This window comes from Lithobates pipiens, unplaced genomic scaffold, assembly GCF_037356315.1.
Source record: "Lithobates pipiens isolate NorthernLeopardFrog02 unplaced genomic scaffold, aLitPip1_a1.2 Scaffold_30, whole genome shotgun sequence".
NCBI lineage: Eukaryota > Metazoa > Chordata > Amphibia > Anura > Ranidae > Lithobates > Lithobates pipiens.
In genome coordinates, this window is record NW_027507791.1 from 102,847,515 (window position 1) to 102,867,800 (window position 20,286).

The window sequence follows — 20,286 nt, forward strand, 5'->3', positions numbered from 1 at the left end:
CATTTTGTTATGTTACAGCCCTATTCCAAAATAGATTTAAATTCATTATGTTCTTCAAAATTCTACAAACAATACCCCATAATCACAATGTGAAAGACGTTTGTTTGAGATCTTTGCAAATTTATATTAAAAAAAAACACATGTACATAAGTGTTCACAGTCTTTGTCAAATACCAGTGGCGGCTGGTGCTCAACATTTTTGAGGGGGGCAGAAAGAAAAAATGAAAAATGTAACTGTTAGTAATGCAGGACTGTAAATAGCCATTTATCAGGTGATTATGTATCATTACTGCTTGATAAAACTGTGCCCATCAAATGCAGCTTCACTGTGCCCATCAATTGCAGCCTCACTGTGTCCATCATATGCATCCTCGGTGTGCTCGTCACAGTAGGGAAATCACATCCACATTTCAAGTACAATAAAATAAAATCACTTAACATAAGGTGCCCTCATCAGAGCCCCCTTTTACATCGGAGTCCCCCTTCACAGCAGGTGCCCCCATTTACGTCAGGTGTCCCAATCAGAGTCCCCCTTTACAACAGGTGTCCTCATCAGAGTCCCCCTATACATCAGGTGTCCTATTCAGACTCCCCCTTTACAGCAGGTGCCCCCTTTTACATCAGGTGCCCCAATCAGAGTCCCCCTTTACAACAGGTGTCCCCATCAGCACCCCCCTATATATCAGGTGTTTTCATCAGAGTTCCTCTTTACAGCAGATGTCCCTTTACATCAGATGTTCCCACCTGAGTCCCCCTTTACATCAGATGTCCCCATCAGAGTCCTCCTTTACATCAGATGTCCCCATCAGAGTCCTCCTTTATATCAGGTGTCCCCATCAGAGCCCCCCTTTACATTAGATGTCACCAGAGTCCCCCTTTACATTAGATGTCTCCATCAGCGCCCCCCTTTACATTAGCTGTCACCATCAGAGTCCTCCTTTACATTAGATGTCCCCATCAGATCCTCCTTTACATTAGATGTCTCCATCAGAGTCCTCCTTTATATTAGATGTCACCATCAGAGTCCTCTTTTACATTAGATGTCACCATCAAATGCCTCCTTTACATTAGATGCCCCCCCCCCCCCCCCCACGTACTCACAGCAAGTCGCCTTCCATCCACCTTCAGACCAACCGGGATGAGTCAGAGAAACCGGAAGTGAAGGCACTGGACCCGCCAATCACACACCACAGCAGGGAACAATGATAGATGGAGTGTTCAGGGTGCAGAGCTCAGCGCCCTGAGGACTTTCTAAAGGAAGCCAATAGAGCTTCTTGTTTGCAATCACGTGATTGCAAACACGTCATGCTTCCCATAGCAGCTGTGTGTCCTGTGCCCTGCACACACTTAAAAAGACATTTTTTAATTTTGTTTCAGGTGATTGCAGCACATCATAACATCATACTTCTCATACACCTGTGTGTCTAGCATCATGCACACATATAAATGTGAAACAAAAAAGTGTAGCGCTAAACAAGTGAGTAGAAACACACTGAATACAATTTATAAGCAAATGTGAACCACCTGTGTTAAACCACAGAGGAGCTATACACTTGCTGTAAAATTAGTGAAAACAACACTATATGTGCTCTATTATATCTAGGAATATACATACAACTTATATATAAGCAAAATACAATAACGCAATATGAATCAAAAAGAATAAAAGTTGAGTAATATTCAATATATCAGTCTGTGCAAGTATGCCCCTGTTGATGACCGCTTGTGTCGAAATGCGTCGGTCGGCATTACTTGCACCCTACATTGCTTTTTTATTCGATTTTTTGTCTTTTGTGATCACTTTTTATACTTGCCAAAACACGTATAATTTTAATAAAACCAATCTGGTTTATTTTGACCTACACTATCCGGAGCCCCCTTCTCCTTTTTCTTTTTTCAGTCTTTTTTATTCTGCTTGAGTTTCTATCTGAAATTAGAGCCTGGATATACCTGGCCCTGGAAATACTACTGCCCTCCATTGTGGGAAACATCAGTTAGCAACAGCTTGGACCACCCACCTCCACCTGTGACTGAGGACGTCTCTGGGAGGATCAGAAGCTGGGACCTGCTCCATGAGGAATTGGAGCACAGTCCCTGTGGGACGATACGCCTGGTAGACCCACTGTCGAATGGCAGGTGGGTCCAACATTTCTGGTAAGGGTGTCCACCTTATTTCTATTAAGTGCGGTGTCTTCAGATATCACCACAGACAAGCAGATTTCGTTGATTTTTCTGCCATCCCAACTGAAGGTTTCCAAGAGAAAATTGGCTGACTTTGCCTTAATTATATATTAAGATTTTTGCACAGACTGATATATTGAATATTACTCAACTTTTATTCTTTTTGATTCATATTGCGTTATTGTATTTTTCTTATATATAAGTTGTATGTATGTGTGTTGTTTTCACAAATTTTACAGCAAGTGTATAGCTCCTCTGTGGTTTAACACAGGTGGTTCACATTTGCTTATAAATTGTATTCAGTGTGTTTCTACTCACTTGTTTAGCGCTACACTTTTTTGTTTCACATTCTTTGTAACTTTGTTTGTTTGAGTATTAGCTGCTAGTTGTATTATAGTAGCGCAGTGTTTTCCTTTTTACTTATAGTTTCACTCGTGACACATATAAATGGCCAGTATATATATATATATTTTTTTTTTTTAAGATGAGTAGCTTTAAACTGGCCGCCACTGCTCAATACTTTGTTGAAGTATCTTTGGCAACAATTACAGCCTCAAGCTTTTCTGAGTATGATGCTATAGGATTGGCACGCCTATTTTTGGACACTTTCCCCCATTCTTCTTTGCAGGACCTCTCAAGTCCCATCAGGTTGGATGGGGAGCGTCGGTGCACATACATTTTCAGATCTCTCCAGAGATGTTCAATCGGGTTCAAGTCTGGGCTCTGGCTGGGACACTCAAGGACAGTCACAGAGTTGTCCCGTAGCCACTCCGTTATCTTGGCTGTGTGCTTAGGGTTGTTGTCCTGTTGGAAGATAAACCTTCACCCCAATCTGAGTTCCAGAGTTCTCTATCTAGAGCAGGTTTTCATAGATATCTCTGTACATTTCTGCATTCATCTTTCCCTTAACCCTGACTAGTCTCCCAGTTCCTGCTGCCGAAAAACATCCCCACAGCATGATGCTGCCACCACCACGCTTCACTGTAGGAATGGTCGTGGCCAGGTGATGAGCGGTGCCTGGTTTCCTCCAGACATGACGTCTGCCATTCAGGCCAAAGAGTTAAATCTTTGTTTCATCAGGCCAGAGAATTTTGTTTCTCATGGTCTGAGAGTCCTTCAGGTGTATTTTGGCAAACTCCAGGCAGGCTGTCATGTGCCTTCTACTAAGAAGTGTCTTCCATCTGGCCACTCTGCCATACAGGCCTGATTGGTGGAGTGTGCAGAGGTGGTTGTTCTTCTGGAAGGTTCTCCTCTCTTCACAGAGAAACATTGGAGCTCTGTCAGAGTGACCATCGGTTTCTTGATCACCCCCCCCCACCCCCCCCCGACTAAGGCCCTTCTTTTTACTCAGTTTTGGCCGGGCGGCCTGCTCTAGGAACAGTCCAGGTGGTTCCAAACTTCTTTCATTTATGGATGATGGAGGCCACTGTGCCCCTTGCTGCAGAAAATTTTCTGTACACTTCCCCAGATCTGTGCCTCAATACAATCCTCTCGGAGGTCTACAGACAATTCCTTGGACTTCATGGCTTGGTTTGTGCTCTGACATGCACTGTTAACAGTGGGACCTTAGTGGTGTTCCTTTCCAAATCATGTCCAATCAACTGAATTTACCACAGGTGGATTCCAATCAAGTTGTAGAAACATATCAAGGATGATCAGTGGAAACAGGATGCATCCAAGCTCAATTTTATGTGTCATGGCAAAGGCTGGGAATACTTATGTACATGTGATTTTTATTTATTTTTTTATTTAAAAGATTTTAAACAAACATCTTTCACGTTGTCATTATGGGGAATTGTTTGTAGAATTTTGAGGAAAATAATGAATTGAATCCATTTTAGAATAAGGCTGTAACATAACAAAATGTGGAAAAAGTGAAGCGATGTGAATACTTTCCGGATGCACTGTATATGACCAAGACAGAAGGCATTACATTGGCTGGACCCTTGCTCCCTTGTTTAACCAGTTCCCGACCGGCTTACATCTATTAATGGGGGGCAGAATGGCACCCCTGCGCAAAACCCCGTACCCGTACAGGGTTTCCTTTAAGAGCCGCCAGAGGGTGCGTGCTGCATGGTGGGGGACACGATGCGCATGGCCGGCGGCCAACGATTGGCGCCAGCCACGTGTGATCGCATGCAGGAGAATTTCTGTGTGTAAACACACAAATCCCTGTGCTATCAAAGGAAACATGTTGTTTGTTCCTATTAAGTAGGAACAGCGATATGTCTCCTCTCCTACTCAGTCACATCCCCATACAGTTAGAACACACTGAGGGAACACACATTTAACCCTTTGATCGCACCCTATAATCCCTTCACTACCAATGACATTTACACAGTAATCAGTGCATTTTTATAGCACTTATCGCTGTATAAATGTCAATGGTCCCAAAAATGTGTCAAAAGTGTCCGATCTGTGCGTCACAATACTGCTAAAAATCGCAGATCACCACCATTACTATTTTAAAAAAATACCATAAAAATGCCACAAAACATTCCCATAGTTTTTAGACGCTATAACTTTTACGTAAATCAATCAATATATGCTTATTGCGATTTTTTTTTTACCAAAAATATGTAGAAGAATATATATATTGGCCTAAACTGATGAAGAAACGTGTTTTTTAAAAACATATTTGGGGGATATTTTTGAAGATATATAAATTGTCGCTCTTTTTTTTGTTTATCGTGCAAAAAATAAAAACCACAAGGAAGTGATCAAATAGCACTAAAAGAAAGCTCTATTTGTGGGGGGGGGGAAAAAGGACACAAATTTGGTTTGTGCACAACATTGCATCATTGTGCAATTACCAGTTAAAACAACACAGTGCCAAATTGTAAAAAGTGCTCTGGTCAGAAAGGGAGTAAAACCTTCTGAGGCATAAGTGGTTAACCACTTAAGAACCCACCCTAAAATCATGTTTTTTTGCTAGAAAATTACTTAGACCCCCAAAAATAATATATATATTTTTTTCAGACACCCTAGAGAATAAAATAGCAGTTGTTGCAATACTTTATGTCACACCGTATTTGTGTAGCGGTCTTAAAAATGCAATTTTCTGGGAAAAAAATACACTTTTTTAAACCGTAAAGTTAGACCATTTTTTTTTTTTTATATTATGAAAGATGATCTTATGCTGAGTAAATTGATACCCAACATGTCATGCTTCAAAATTGCAGCCCCTCGTGGAATTATGACAAACTTTGACTCTTAAAAATCTCCATAGACGAAGATTAAATATTTCTACAGGTTACCAGTTTTGAGTTGCAGGGGAGGTCATAACCACTGCATTTTAGCTTACATATGATTGGATGATAAAATCAGCAGAGCTTTTCCTCATTCCAGGTCTTCCCCTCAGATCTACAACAACTGCACTGCAAGTGCACTTGTGCAAAGTGGAGTTACCTTTAGTAAATCAACCCCTATGTCATGCTAGATCCCCAGAGGTGGGCAATTAATTTTTTCAAGGGGCCATATGAGAAACTAGGACTGCTGAGGGCCAAACTAAATTTCACTCAAATATTAATTTTGGACTTGGGATGGTCCACAAATACATAAACATATAAAAAACAAACACAAGGTGCTAAGAATTATATGTGAACTGTTCATGAAATAGGTCTCTTAGGGCCGGTTCACACTGCTGCGATGCAGGAACCCTGCAAATCCACTTCGGGTTCCCGCATTGCACGTTTCCCGGCAGCCGTTCACACTGCCCTATGAGAACTGCTGGGAGAGTCAGGTAAAAGTTAATGACACCCTCAAATCAGTTTGCATGTCGCAGTGCGATCTGCAATCTATGAACACCCAATGCGAACAACAAAAAGTGTCCTGTGCGAGTTTGATGCAAATTCAGTTATATGATCTTTATGGCTGAAATCGCATCGCACAGAGATCACATGTGATTTTCACTGCAGTGCAGTGTGAATCACATGCGATCTCTGACATCGCACCAGTGTGAACCGGCCCTTCCACAGCTTCCGGTACAGACAATTTGGACAGCCTCTGATTCCTTGTCCCCCATTTTCCAGACTTATCATGATGTAAATACTTAGAGGGATGATTAACTCTCTCCCTTTTCTCTTGCACACATTCGCCCATTGAGGGGTATTTTGGCTGATCATATTGGTCTACTCATGTTCTATTGTTTTTTTTTATGGAGTTGCATGCATCTGCCCCTGAGGAGTGGTATTATCCACGAAACGTGCGTCGGAATATTAGGATGCATTCTTATGCCTATTGATAGGAATCTACTTAGACTCGTTATCTACAACGAAATGATCATATGTTTTTTACTATTGTTTATATTGCATTATTGTTTATATTGCATAGTGCCATTTATGTGACATGTATACATATGAATCTGTAATAATTCATTTTACCCCATTAAATCTTTTGACAATGTTATATCCCGTCCCTTTGACATGTATATGTAATGTATTCATGAGGTGAATACCATGTATGCGTGTTTATACATATTAACCTTTCCTACTATGTGCATTATTGTTATGTATTGTCGGACTCCATATGCCAACTAAATATTCTTTCTAATTATATCACCCCCACAAATCAATAGCCTAGTTTAAAGTCCCACCTCCTTTTTTTTTGGCCCTTAAAGATGAGCAGTCGGGGGGTGTCAAAAATTAGTGGCTAAGCAGAGTTTTTAAGGAACACCCCCCCCCCCCCCCCCAGGTGAGGAAGCTGACGGACTCAGAGGGGAACACTGTCAGTGAAAGCATGGAGGGCCAGATAGGGACAGCCATAGGGCTGGATGTAACCCAGGGGCTGCAATTTTCCCAGGTCTGACTAAGTATTCTTGAATTTTATCCACTGCCAGTACGTCACAGAAATCAAAGATGTACGTTACTTTATTTGCTTCTCTTTGTCCAGGAAGTATTCAAAAACGTTATGTAGAACTACCACATCAGCATAGTGCAGTAAGGATGGCTGACAGCAAATATCTGAGTGGTAAACCTGTGAGGAAATACAGAATAATTGATTATCAGGGCTGGTATATTGCACAAACACTCTTCTACACAGAGGAAATAAAATAATGTTATTTTTGATGATTCTGTAGCTAAATAAAATGATAATCTACCCACGTACATGATCCAGCTTTCCACCTTCATCATGAGCGCAGTGGTATCATTCCTGGCTGCACTCTCTTTTCACAGCAATATTTGGGAGAAGAATCACAAAATAAGGATATCATCCCTTTTAGGTACTGACATTGCTGCTTCACCAACCTATAGGAGCAATGTTATCTAGTTTTTATCCAAAAAAAAAAAAAAATCTCTCTCTTTTTTTGTCCACTGAGGATATAGGAATTCTGATACAGCTGGGTTATATTGCTGCCTGCAGGAGGTTGGGACACTGACAATCAGAAAAATTGCTAGCCAACCTCTGTATAACCCCTCCTCTATCCAGCATGCCTCCATTTTTTTTTGTGTCCTAGGAGGTTGGGCACTTACTCTTTAGCTCTGCTGAATAAAGTCTAACTATTTTATGCTAGCCTTTTTCGACTTTGTGGAATTTTTTTTCTTTGGTGCCTTCAATCAAGATTCCTCGCTACACCAGTGCTTGAGCTGGTTTCTGCATAGCAGCTTCCCAGATCAGAGTTTCCTTGATAACACCCTTGGAAATCGCCTAGCTCTGAGGAAGTGGGTACACTCCGGAAACATGAACGGTTCCATTGCCGGCAATGGGGTGCGACTTGTCATGAGATTTGGCACTGTCAAATTGCAAAACAAGTCGTACCGGTGTGAAAAGTACTGTTTACTGTATTAGATAGCAAAAAACTGCTTTTCAAGTCCAGAGCCATGGCACAATCCCAGGCATGTCCCTGTCTCTGATAACTCACCTAAAGCCTAAGTGCAGCCAAAATATAAAACACAAAAATCACCACAAGGGACAAAATTTGTGCAGTGTCACTTGTGCTAATGGCTCTTCAGTTATATAAAATCCACCTCTGTCCATGCCCCCCCCCCCCCCCGTACCATTGCGGAGGGGGTTAATATAACTGTGGAAGCTGTCAAGGGCTTCTCATCAAGAGTGCACAATTATGCCTTCCCTTTCTGCCCAGTGCTCCACTGACAGAAACTGTACTATAGCTTCTATGAATGAAAAGTGATCTGTGAATTGAGGGGACATTTTAATCATGTGCCTGTCCTCCAATCATAATCACATTTCATTCAGAGGCGGTCGTATGACTTTTATAAATTGGGCTTCTATGAACTATGTTCTGGGTGGAAAGGACATAATTGGGTATTTCCTTGGCGGCCTTCTCTTCTGTCCTGGTCTTCAGCACCAGGTCGATCATCTGTTGCCTCCATTTGTTGATCATCTGTTGCCTCGCATAACAATTCCCCAATGTTACAGAGCACTTTTCCTCATCCTGCTTAGATTTGAGCGTAGATCTTTCAGATAGTCTTGAGCTGCAGATGATCCCTAGTCCTTTCTTGGATATGTCAGTGGCTGTTGCCCACCCATCAGTTGGACTGTTCTGGGACATTCCAACTGTATCAGAATTCCAGTGTCCTTAAATGGGCTAGAAAGAAAATAACCTTTTTGTACTTACTGTAAAATCTCCCCGTTTTTTGTTGTCCATTGGAACAGCTTTCCCACAAAACTAAGTCATGATGGGTAAAGGAGGGATTATACAAGGAGTAGCGTACAATGTTTCTGTTTAGCAGTGTCCCAAACTCCTGTAGGCAGCAGTATAACCTGACTATATCAGAATCCTTTACAGTAAGACTGGCCATACAATACAATTTTCCTTTAGATTTATCCAAACCATATAATATGAGGTCAAACCTAAACACTTTCAATTTGTATGTAATCAGGCAGGCCCTTGCACTACATAGTTGAAGGTAAAGCTAAAGAAAATGGAACCTGCTGGTAGGTTAATTGGCTCTTGTCTAAATTGGCCCTAGTATGTGTATGTATGAATATGAGTTAGGGACCTTAGATTGTAAGTTTCTTGAGGGCAGGGACTGATGTGAATGTGCAATATATATGTGTAAAGTGCTACGTACACTGACGGCGCTATACAAATACCTGAAAAAAAAATGAAAATTGTTTAATGTATGGCCAGCCTAAGTACAAAATTGTTATTTTCACAGCCACAGCAGAGAAAGAACTGTGACCCCAGATGGAAAGAGACACCTTTTTCTCCTAGATTTTGACACTGCTTCCCTATGTTGCTTATGACCATGAAAGTAATGAGGTCATCATTGGTTCCTGTCCTCCCTCCGAAGCAAGCGTAGATAGAAGAATCATAATTTCATAAAAGAAGATTTCCACTCCTAGGTCTTTAAACTGGTTCTCCATCTCCCCATTGCCATATAAGTAATAATGTGGTCTTTGGATCCACATCTCCTCCTCCACAGCAATAGCAGGCAAAAGAATCATGTTTTCAGGTAGGATGATTTCCCCTTCTAGGTCCCACCACTTCTTCACCTCTGGAGATGTTGTGTAATCTCTGGCTTCACTCCCCTTTCCCAATTGCAACAGAGACTGGAATCTGAATCTTGGAGGAAAAGTTTACTTCCAATCCCCAGACATTTTGATAACCACCCTGCATCACACTTGCCATTCACTTACTTTGTATTGTTAAATCACACAATAAAAAAAATAATAATAATTTTCTCAGTGAAAGTAGATATACACCGATTAGTCATAACTTTATAACCACAGACAGGTTAAAGTGGTTCTAAAGGCAGAACTTTGTTGCTACTATCGCTTCCTGGTCTCACAGAAGAGCCTATGGCTGCCGCTGCTGTCAGTCAAATCCTGTGATTACAGAGCAGGTGGCGTTGCCAAGCCATGCTGTGTATGTCTTTGGATGCACACAGCCTGGCTTTGGAGCAAGTTGATGCAGGCTTGCTATGGGGGCACCTGCAAGAAGAAGGAGCAGGTACCACCAGCAGGAGACTTCAGAAGAGGAGGTAAGGGACCACTCTGTGAACTATCATTGCACAGAGCAAGTAAGTATGACCTCTTATTTTAAAAGGAAAAAAAATGTCCTTAATATCACTTCAAGTAAAAAAACACGGCACATGAATGTCTACGGCACAGATGTCAAACTGGCGGCCCTCCAGCTGTTGCACAACTACAAGTACCGTGAGGCATTGCAAGGCTGACAGGTACAAGTGTGACTCCCATAGGCAGAGGCATGATGGGACTTGTAGTCCCACAACAGCTGGAGGGCCGCCAATTTGACACCCCTGATCTACGGGATAGATTAGGCAGCAGGTAAACACTTTATCCCTTAAGTTGATGTGTTAAACGCAGAAAAAAATGGGCATCTCAGTTTGTGGTGTATGGGGCTGCGTAGCTGCAGATTGCTGAGGGGGCTCATGTTGACCCCCCTCACAGCCAAATGTGACTATAATGGGCACATAACCATCAAAACTCTATCACAGAGTAACGGTCTGGTTTGACAAGTCAGGTTTTTACTTTTACATCATGTGAATGGCCAGGTGTGGGTTAATCGCTTACCTGGGGAAGAGATGACACCAGGAGGCAGTGTGGTGCTCTGGGCAATGTTCTGCTAGGAAACCCTGGTCCTGCCTTTCATGTGGATGTTACTTGACTCGTACCACCTACCTTGTTTCTGACTAAGTGCGCCCCTTCAAGGAAACAATATTCCCTGATGGCAGTGGCCTTATTTAGCAGGGTAATGCACCCAGCCACTTTGCAAAAATTGTTCAAGAATGGTTTGAGGAAAAAAAAATGAGTTGAGGTCTTGGCCATCAGATTCTTTAGATTTCAATCCAATCAAGCATCTGTGGGTGTGCTAGAAAAACAACTGCTTGATTCCTAGCATGCGTGGAATTTTGTTTGTCGCAATTGTGTACACACGCTCGGAATTTCCGACAACAAGTTGTCGGAAAATTTGAGAACCAGCTCTCAAACATTTGTTGTCAGAAATTCCCATGGCAAATGTCCGATGGAGCCTACACATGGTCAGATTTTCAACAAGCTCACATCGAACATTTGTTGTCGGAAATTCCGACCGCGTGTATGCTCCATTGGTGTAAACTTTTCATTTCCAGACACTTACCAAAAGTTTCTGCATCTTAGTCTTAAAGAGGAGCTGCACAAAAAAAAAAATATTAAAAGCCAGCAGCTACTAATATTGCAGCTGCTGACTTTTAATAATATCACACTTACCTGTCCCAGGTTCCAGCGATGTCGGCGGCAGATGACGAGCGATCGCTCGTCTCGCTGCAGCCACCGCCGCCATCCTCTGTCAGGGAATCGGGAAGTGAAGCAAGAGGGCTTCACTGCCCGGTTCCCTACTGCGCATGCGCGAGTCGCGCTGCGCTGGTTCCCCGCTGTGTCTCTGGGAACTGTGTGTTTCCCAGAACACAACGGGGGGGGGGCGGAGCCATGCGGCGATGGGCGGAGCCATGCGGCGGTCTGGCCGGAAGTGGGTGCAGTTACCTGGATTATCCAGGTAACTGCACCCCCCTCCCCCCCGAAAGGTGCCGATTGTGGCACCGGAGGGGGGGAGGGATAATACTAGCGGAACTTCCCCTTTAGGGTGAAGAACCGCTTTAAGCTCTATAAATCCTTAAATTGTACACAAGGCATAACATGCCATACCTGAATTCTGTCTGTGAAGTCATACTTCTTTATGATCTTTTCTTGTAACTGGCATAATTCTGCATTGATTTCCACACCTTGTAATTTACTAGCTGAACTGTACACACAACCCTATATTAAAGCAAACAAAGACAAAAGGATTTTATACATCTCTAATACAGAACTTTTAAATCCATACAAACATTTTTCCCATAGGGAACCACTGACTTTGAATAGAGGCAGAGAACTGCTGCTAAAAGCTAGTGTGGCTAAACGTTCATTAACGCCCATGCAAAAAGCTACGAAAAGCATGCTTTTACAGCCATTGGCATTGGTAGTGGCTTTGCAGCTTGCTTTTTATAATGCTTTTTATAATGCCCCATGTGCATGAGGTCTAAGTAAAAAATGCTACCAAGGTGATGTGATTGATGTTAATACATTAATGTGACAAAATGTAAAGTCCAAATTAGATCCAATTAAAGTAAAATATTCATCCAATGAAAGTGAAGACAAAGTGATGTCCTTTCCACCAACATATAGATGCACAGCGCACTCCCCAAACTCTATTGACCCCTATTACAGGGAGTCAAAAAAGGCAAGGGGGTAATACACAATCTGGTCACCACACACCCGACTCCAGATTGCTGCTAACATCCAACTAGATATCCTATTTAGGAGGTCCTTTAAGATTGTGTAACATGGAGCTCCTGCATCCTAATATACAGTTAGGTCCATATATATTTGGACACAGGCACAATTTTCATACTTTTGGCTCTGTATGCCACCAGAATACAATTAAAACGAAACAATCTAAATGAATTTGAAGTGTAGACTTTCAGCTTTAATTCAAGGGGTTGGACATAACTATCAAGTACAAATTTTAGGACTGCAAACATTTTTATACACAGTCCCCACCCCCTCAAATGTAATTGGACAATATAATCATAAATAAAATGCTAATTTTTAATATTTTGTTGAGAATCCTTTACTGGCATTGACTGCCTGAAGTCTGGAACCCATGGACATTACCAAAGATTAAGTTTGATCCTTTCCCAGGCTCTAACTGCAGCTGTCTTCAGTTGTTCTTTGTTTGTGGGTCTTTCTGCCTTTAGTTTTGCCTTCAGCAAGTGAAATGCATGCTCAATTGGGTTGAGATCAGGTGATTGACTTGGCCATTGCAGAATATTCCACTTATTTTCCTTTAAAAGCTCCTGGGTTGCTTTTACAGTGTGTTTTGGATCACTGTCTACCTGTACTATGAAGCGCTGTCCCATCAACTTTGCTACATTTGGCTGAATCTGGGCTGACAGTATATCTCTAAACACTGCAGAATTAATCCGGCTGCTTCTGTCTTCTGTCACATCATCAATAACCACCAATGACCCAGTGCCACTGGAAGCCATGCATGCCATCACACTGCCTCCACCATGTTTTACAGATGATGTTGTGTGCTTTGGATTATGAGCTTTCAGCTGTCCAAAGAATTATTTTCCAGAGCTGGCCTGGCTTTTTTTTTTAGATGTTTTTTGGCAAAGTCTAATCTGGCTTTTCTATTCTTCAGGCTTTTGAATGGTTTGCACCTTGTGGTGAACCCTCTGCATTTGCTCTTGTGAAGTCTTCTCTTGATTGTAGACTTTGACAATAATACATCCACCTCCTGAAGAGTGTCCCTCACTTGTCTGGATATTGTGAATGGGGTTTTCTTTACCATAGAGAGGATACTGCCATCATCCACCACTGTTATCTTCCGTGGACGCCCAGGCCTTTTTATGTTGCTGAGCTCACCAGTGCGATCTTCTTTCCTCAGAATGTACCAGAGTGTTGATTTGGTCACTTCTAATGTTGCTGCTATCTCTCTAATGGATTTGTTTCATTTTTGAAACCTTACAATGACCTGTTTCACTTGCATGGACAGCTCCTTGAACGCATGATGTAGGTTCACAGCAATAGATTCCAAATGCAAATACCACACTTAGAATCAACTCCAAACCTTTTACCTGCTTAACTGATGAAGAAATAATGAAGGAGTAGCCCACACCTGGCCATAAAACAGCTTTTGATTAAATTGTCCAATTACTTTTGGTCCCTTGAAAAAGGGGGGTTGGCTATTCTTAACACTGTAATTCCTAAACCCTTCCTCCGATTTGGAAGTACATACCCTCAAATTAAACCCGAGAGTGAGCACTTTCAGCCCATATCAATTATATAACTATAGCTTGAATATGTTTTGGTAAATACCTGAAAAAAATAAAACTGTGCCTGTGTGTAAATATATATGGACCGAACTGTAACTCAGCATAGGTTTGCAGATGCTATATGTTATATCATTAAGCAGGAGCGAAGTTACCAGTATGGACTGTACACGCAACCGGTTTTCCTGTCGGAACAAACTCTGAAGGTTTTTCCGATGGAGTTCCCGACGGAATACCACTGCAACTGTCTTGCGTACACACGATCACACCAAAGTCCGACCGTCAAGAACGTGGTGACGTACAGCACGTATGACGGGACTAGAAAAGGGAAGTTCAATAGCCAGTAGCAATAGCTTCCATATCGCACTTGCTTCAAAGCATACGTCGTTTTTGGTCCGTCAGAACAGTATACAGACGAGCGGTTTTCCCAATAGAAATTGGTTCCAACGGGAATATTTAGAACATGTTCCATTTCTAGGTCCGTCAGAATGTTCGACGTAAAAAGTCCTATGGGGCATACACACGATCGGTATATGTGATGAAAAGCTCCCGTCTGACCTTTTCTGTTGGACATTCCGCTCGCGTGTACGGGGCAGTATTATTTCCAATTTTCTAGGTAGTTGCTACATCTTATAACGGGCAGCTCCGTAACTATCTTCATATTAATTATTTACCACATTTTTTTCTTGATATTTTGGACACAGCACTAGCCATTACGGCTATACTGTAAGTTAGTTCCACATTTGGTTTAAGTCACTAATTGCACGGGTGTAGGAACCAATCTTGGGTTGCACATTTAGCCCAGGTTCACACTGAGCTGCAGGAATGGAGCGGTGCGAGTTCAGCTGAACTCACAAGATTTCTCTCCCGCATGTCAGTCTCGATTTTGGCTGTGATTTCAAAGACATCTGTGAGGGTTTCTGCACAGATGTCAATAGAAATCGCACCCCAAAATCGCAAAAAGTAGTACAGAAACTACTTTTTGAAATCGGTGCGGTACCGCAAGTGCGCCGTCGCACCGATTAGGACTGTGCCATTTCCGGCAATTGCTGCTAATTTGACATGCGATTTGACATGTCAAATAGCACAAATGTGAACCAGGGCTTATTGCATAATTTTGTATTGACCTCATAAAAAAGAAAAACTATTTTGACAATTTTCAATACAGAATAAAGAAAAGTGTACTGTCAGAAATCTGCTTTAATGTTATTAACCTGTTTTAAGTTTCAGAATAAGCATGGGTTTGCACACAACTGCAGTACAATTGGCATCCCTTAGATGTACATCTCTCTGCATGTAAAGCGTCCTGGATTTTGTAGTTGGGGTGAGCAGAGGCTTGACATTTTTTTACTTGGCTGATCAATGGTGCAAATAAATAAATTGCACCAGGGGGGTTGTGCACCTAAGCCACAGAGGATAGCTACCCCATACACACATAAAAAGGAAGTCACCCAACACCCAATCAGGCTGTTTTGAACAATACTTTCACATCTGTGGATACTTTTCATTGGGCAATTTTCTCATATACAAAGTAAGGGGTCTCTAACTTCCTTTAGCCTTGGTTGATGAAGACACAATATCATGCTAAAAAATATATATGCAACTTTGTTTTACCGCATACAGAACAGCTCCAAGTCTGGAACCCACATCTACTAGTGTTTTCCCACTCAGATCAGGCAACATTTGCTGGAATAGAAACTTGAGTTCCACGAGAGAAAAAGAATGTGAAATAAAGTCTGTAAATATAAAAACAAAACAAAAAAAGACAATGGCCAGCGAAATCTTGAATTTATGCAATTTAGTAGAGCATGCTTGGCATTCATCATGGTCTTCAATAAAAAGCCAGGCAAGGGTCTCACAAGAGTCTATCACCAAGTAAACTCCTATTCCTCCAAACACTGTACATACAGAATAATATAGGATATGACATGCTAATAATAATAGCAAGATCTTCTTCAAATCCAGGATTTCAGTACTGAGATCAATGAGATGGAATCCGGCTACTAACATACAGTTATACAACAAATGCTGCATTCTGCTTTAAGCAAAACACAGTAGTCAAGGTCTACCTTCACTGTCTCTAAATGTGCTAGGGTACAGCCCATAAGAGGGACAATCTCCTATACCTAGGGCATATAACCCCATCAGTCAGGCTATATCCCAATGTGAATGACAGAAATGTCTGTGACCGATAAACGAAAATGACGTTATATAATGATTCAAGTCAATTTTCTTGATGGGGCAAAGAAAACACAAAAAAAAAAGCATAGAAAAATCTCTCCCACAATATACACAACATAAACAGAACAGAAGTTCTAACAATTCCTCTTGATTCCCAAAACTAGAAAAAAAAACTAATTGGTTGCAGTTGATCTTCAAATCAAACACATATGAGGACAGTTTTATCATATATTGCCTATAATGCCAGTTCCTATGGTGAGCTAATATAAGCCATGCTTCAGGATACAAGCTCTAATGGTAGCCACTTCAATATGATCATACAATGTGATTAAACTGATCAAACTAAATAAGATTTGCAAACCTGAGACACTCTATTCAATAGATTTCAACTCTGCCAACTCAATCAACCACATCAGAGTTTTAATTATTGCTTCTGACTGAAAGGGGCATCTTAATAGCATTATGGACCCCTGGGTAAATTAATGCACGAGGGCCTCTACCAGCCTGCCCCAATCAACGCAGTTGATAGAATTAAACATACATTTATTTGTATTTTCTCTAAAATCGGTTTTCAACAATAAGAAAACATTCCATAAATCAAAAAGACCACTCAACACAAATATCCAAACAATATAAAAAGTCAGAAGGGCAGAGTACAGGGGTCAGCAGGCAAGGAAGGGAAGATGTCACAGTATTGGGGAGGGGCAGGAGGATACACTACAGTGGGGGGCATGAGGGCACAGTACAGAGGGGGCAGGCGGACAGAGTACAGGGTACAGTAATGTATAATACAGAGATGGTCTCCTCAAGTAGAATAGCGCAGGGAAGCTGCTGTCACAGATCTCACCTGTTCTGGCACTCTGTCAGTGGGCTTAATGTACAATGAGATCTACCTCTCCCCTTCTACCTTTCCTCGTGCAGTTTTCGGTGCTTTGCAGGGGATAAGGGAGAATGAGGAGCATTGTATTACAGCTGCTTGTGTAGGCAGGGTCTGTACTGCTCTGATCACATGGGATGAATAGAAAAGGGCAAAGAAGGCAAGATGTCACAGTATGGGGGGGGGGGGGGCAGGAGGATACACTACAGTGGGGGGCATGGGGGCACAGTACAGGGTGCAGTAACGTATAATACAGAGATGGTCTCCTCAAGTAGAGCAGCGCTGGGAAGCTACTGTCACAGATTTTATCTGTTCTAGCACTCTATCAGCGGGCTAAATGTACAATGAGATTGACTCCCCTTCTACCTTCCCCACTGCAGTTTCCGGCACTTTTCAGGCATTAAAGGATATGTAAAGGTTTGTTTAAAAAAAAAAAAAACATGTCATACTTACCTCCTCCGTGCAGTTGATTTTGCACAGAGTGGCCCCTATCCTCCTCTTTTGGGGTTCCTTAGCAGCGATCCTGGCTCCTCCTCTTCTCGAGTGCCCGGTTGGAAAGCCGCTCTCCCTTGGGGTACTCGTGCGGGCATGCTCCTGTGTCCTGCTGCTGTATCCATTGACACAGACAACAGCCCCCCGCATCATTGGATTTGATTGACAGCAGTGAGAGCCAATGACTGCTCTGCTATCACTCTATCCAATCAGGACTCTAGACACCTGCTGGAGATGGTGTGCCCGTCCTCGTCGCTGGAAAGACCAGGCTCAGGTAAGTAAAAGGGGGGCTCTGGGCGGCTGATGCATCACAGGAGGTTTTTCACCTTAATACATAGAATGCATTAAGGTGAAAAATGATGGTTTACAACCCCTTTCTGGGAGAATGCAGAGCATGGTACTGCAGCTGCTTGTGTAGGCAGGATCTGTACTGCTCTGATCACATGGAATGGATAGGAAAGGAGGTCCAGCAGGAATCGGAGCTGTACACATCCTGTCCACACAAGTAGCAACAATAGTAAGCCCTTGTACACACGGTCGGAGAATCTGTCTGAATGAGTCTTATCGGACCGCGTCGTCAGATAATCCGACTGTGTGTGGTATGCATCGGACTGGTTCTGTCCGAATCTCCGTCCGATCCAAATTTCCAACATGTTGGAAATATTTCCCAACCAACTGGGCCGGACGGACCTAATCCGATCATGTGTAGAGCATTTTGATCGGACCAAGTGCCACGCATGCTCAGATCAAATTCCTACATCAAAGCTATTGGCTACTAGCCTGAATGTAGTCCCATCGTAACGAAATTACGTCATCACGTTCTGAAAGATCAGATTTTTCGCCAACTTGGCCCGACCGTGTGTATGCAACATTTTCGGACACAATCCGTAGGACTAAATCTGACGGGCAAAATCCGACGGATTTTGTTGGCAAAATCTCCGACCGTGTGTACGTGGGCTCAGTTGTTCTGCCTTGGGGTTCTCCCTTAACCCATGCAAAGCACTGAAAACTATGGGGGTAAACTGCACCTGGGGCCCCTGGGCACTGCGATAAGACACCCTGCTGACCGATCAAATGAATAACTCCATGTGTATTGAAGAACTGAACATAATAAAGATTGTAAAAGTTTGTTTGGAATAAATTTATGACTGATAGATCATATTTTAATTTGCTCGTAAAGTGCCGAACAATATTGTGTTACATTGTTTGATATTTTTCTTTTACAAAGGTACATTGTTTGATATTTTTAATCAATGACAGATCACTTTTCCTAGATCAATCAATTCCTTGCTTTTCCTAGATCAATCACAATTTGCTATGTGTATGGCTACCATAAGAGGCTACAAAGAGCACTCTTCCTACCGCCTGCAAAGGTTGGGGCTGTGACGCATCATTAAATGTCACTACATACTGTCTTTAATTAGCAGATAAAAATAATAATATTCCTACAGCACAAGAAAGAGGAACAAAACTCTGAAAGCAAGATTGCAGGAGTTGCACTGAATTGGACAAGTACTGTATAAGTATGTAAGTAAGTACAAGTACAAGTATGCATAAATTTACCCATTAATCCCAAAAGCATAAATGATAAATTCACTCCTATTGTAATGATGCATGCATATGAATGTTAAAATGCAGTAAACACTGCAACAGTTACAAAACTATCTGGTAGTGCTACACAGGAATAAATGTAAAAAACATGCTGCTGTCCATCTCTTGTTCAAACAGTATCTAGTTTTGCAGCCAAATAAAATAATGGATACTATTAGGCCGGGTTCACACTGGTACGACAACATTGGGAGCTCATGTCGCATGACGAGTGTAAATGAATGATTCACTATGAGTGCCGTCTTAAAGAGGAAGTAAAGCCTGGAAAAAAATAAATACACCCTGCAAGGCAAAGTCATAATGAGCTAGTATGCATAGAATACTAGCTCATTATGAATAACTTACCTGAGATCGAAGCCCCCAAAGTGACCCTCGTCCACGTCCTCTGTCGCTGCCATGATACCCGGAGTGACTTCTGGGTATCACGGCTCTGGTGATATGACTGGCCAGAGTCGCAATAAAATCACTCCGGCGCATGGGAGCCGTCAGTGATGGCACGTTCGCCTTCACTTGCGGCGCGTTCAGTGTGCCTGAGCTGTTGTCTGCGGCATGCATGCAACGTAGACAGCGGTGCCCGCTTTTTGTTAAATATCTCCTTAACCGTGTAGGTTTAGGAGATATTTCTTGCACCTACAGGTAAGCCTTAATCTAGGGTTACCTGTAGGTTAAAATGGTCCCAGAGGGTTTACAATCACTTTAACTGGTCCGACACAAGTGGGTCCGACTTTGAAAATGCTCCATGAACTACTTTGGCCCGACTTTGGTCCTACTTCAACCCACTGAATATCATTGAAGTCAGATCAAATTAGGATCCTTGTGCTAACCATCCAACTTGTGACATCCGACATAGTGATTAGAGCAGCAGTAAAAGGAATTTATGTCACACTGGGATGGTTTTGATTGGTCAAAGGACAAGTCATACTGTCTCAAAGTAGGAGCAAAATCGTATCTTGTTCATTCAAGTGGGATGGAAGTAGGACCGATATAGGACAGATGTAGCAGGGTTCTACAACAGTCATACAACAGTTGTGTCGTATCAGTGTGAACCCGGCCTTAATCATGATTAAGAAATTGATAGCAAGTGGGTGAGTTTTCTACATTCAAGCTAGGTACACACAACCGAACAGACTGAACGAAAAAAACAAAAAACTTACAGCTCACCGAACT

The 20,286-nt window shown here is 42.2% G+C and overlaps 1 protein-coding gene across 1 annotated transcript in view; it reads right to left on the reverse strand.

Moving 5' to 3' along the window:
* Positions 1-20,286, reverse strand: part of LOC143943137 (uncharacterized) — a 42,820-nt gene that overhangs the window by 8,976 nt on the left and 13,558 nt on the right. The window contains exons 4-6 of the mRNA XM_077464709.1: positions 15,576-15,697; positions 11,791-11,901; positions 7,049-7,155 (exon numbers count right to left, since the gene is read on the reverse strand). Coding sequence (XP_077320835.1) covers positions 7,049-7,155; positions 11,791-11,901; positions 15,576-15,697 — 340 coding nt within the window. The remainder of the gene's footprint in view (positions 1-7,048; positions 7,156-11,790; positions 11,902-15,575; positions 15,698-20,286) is intronic.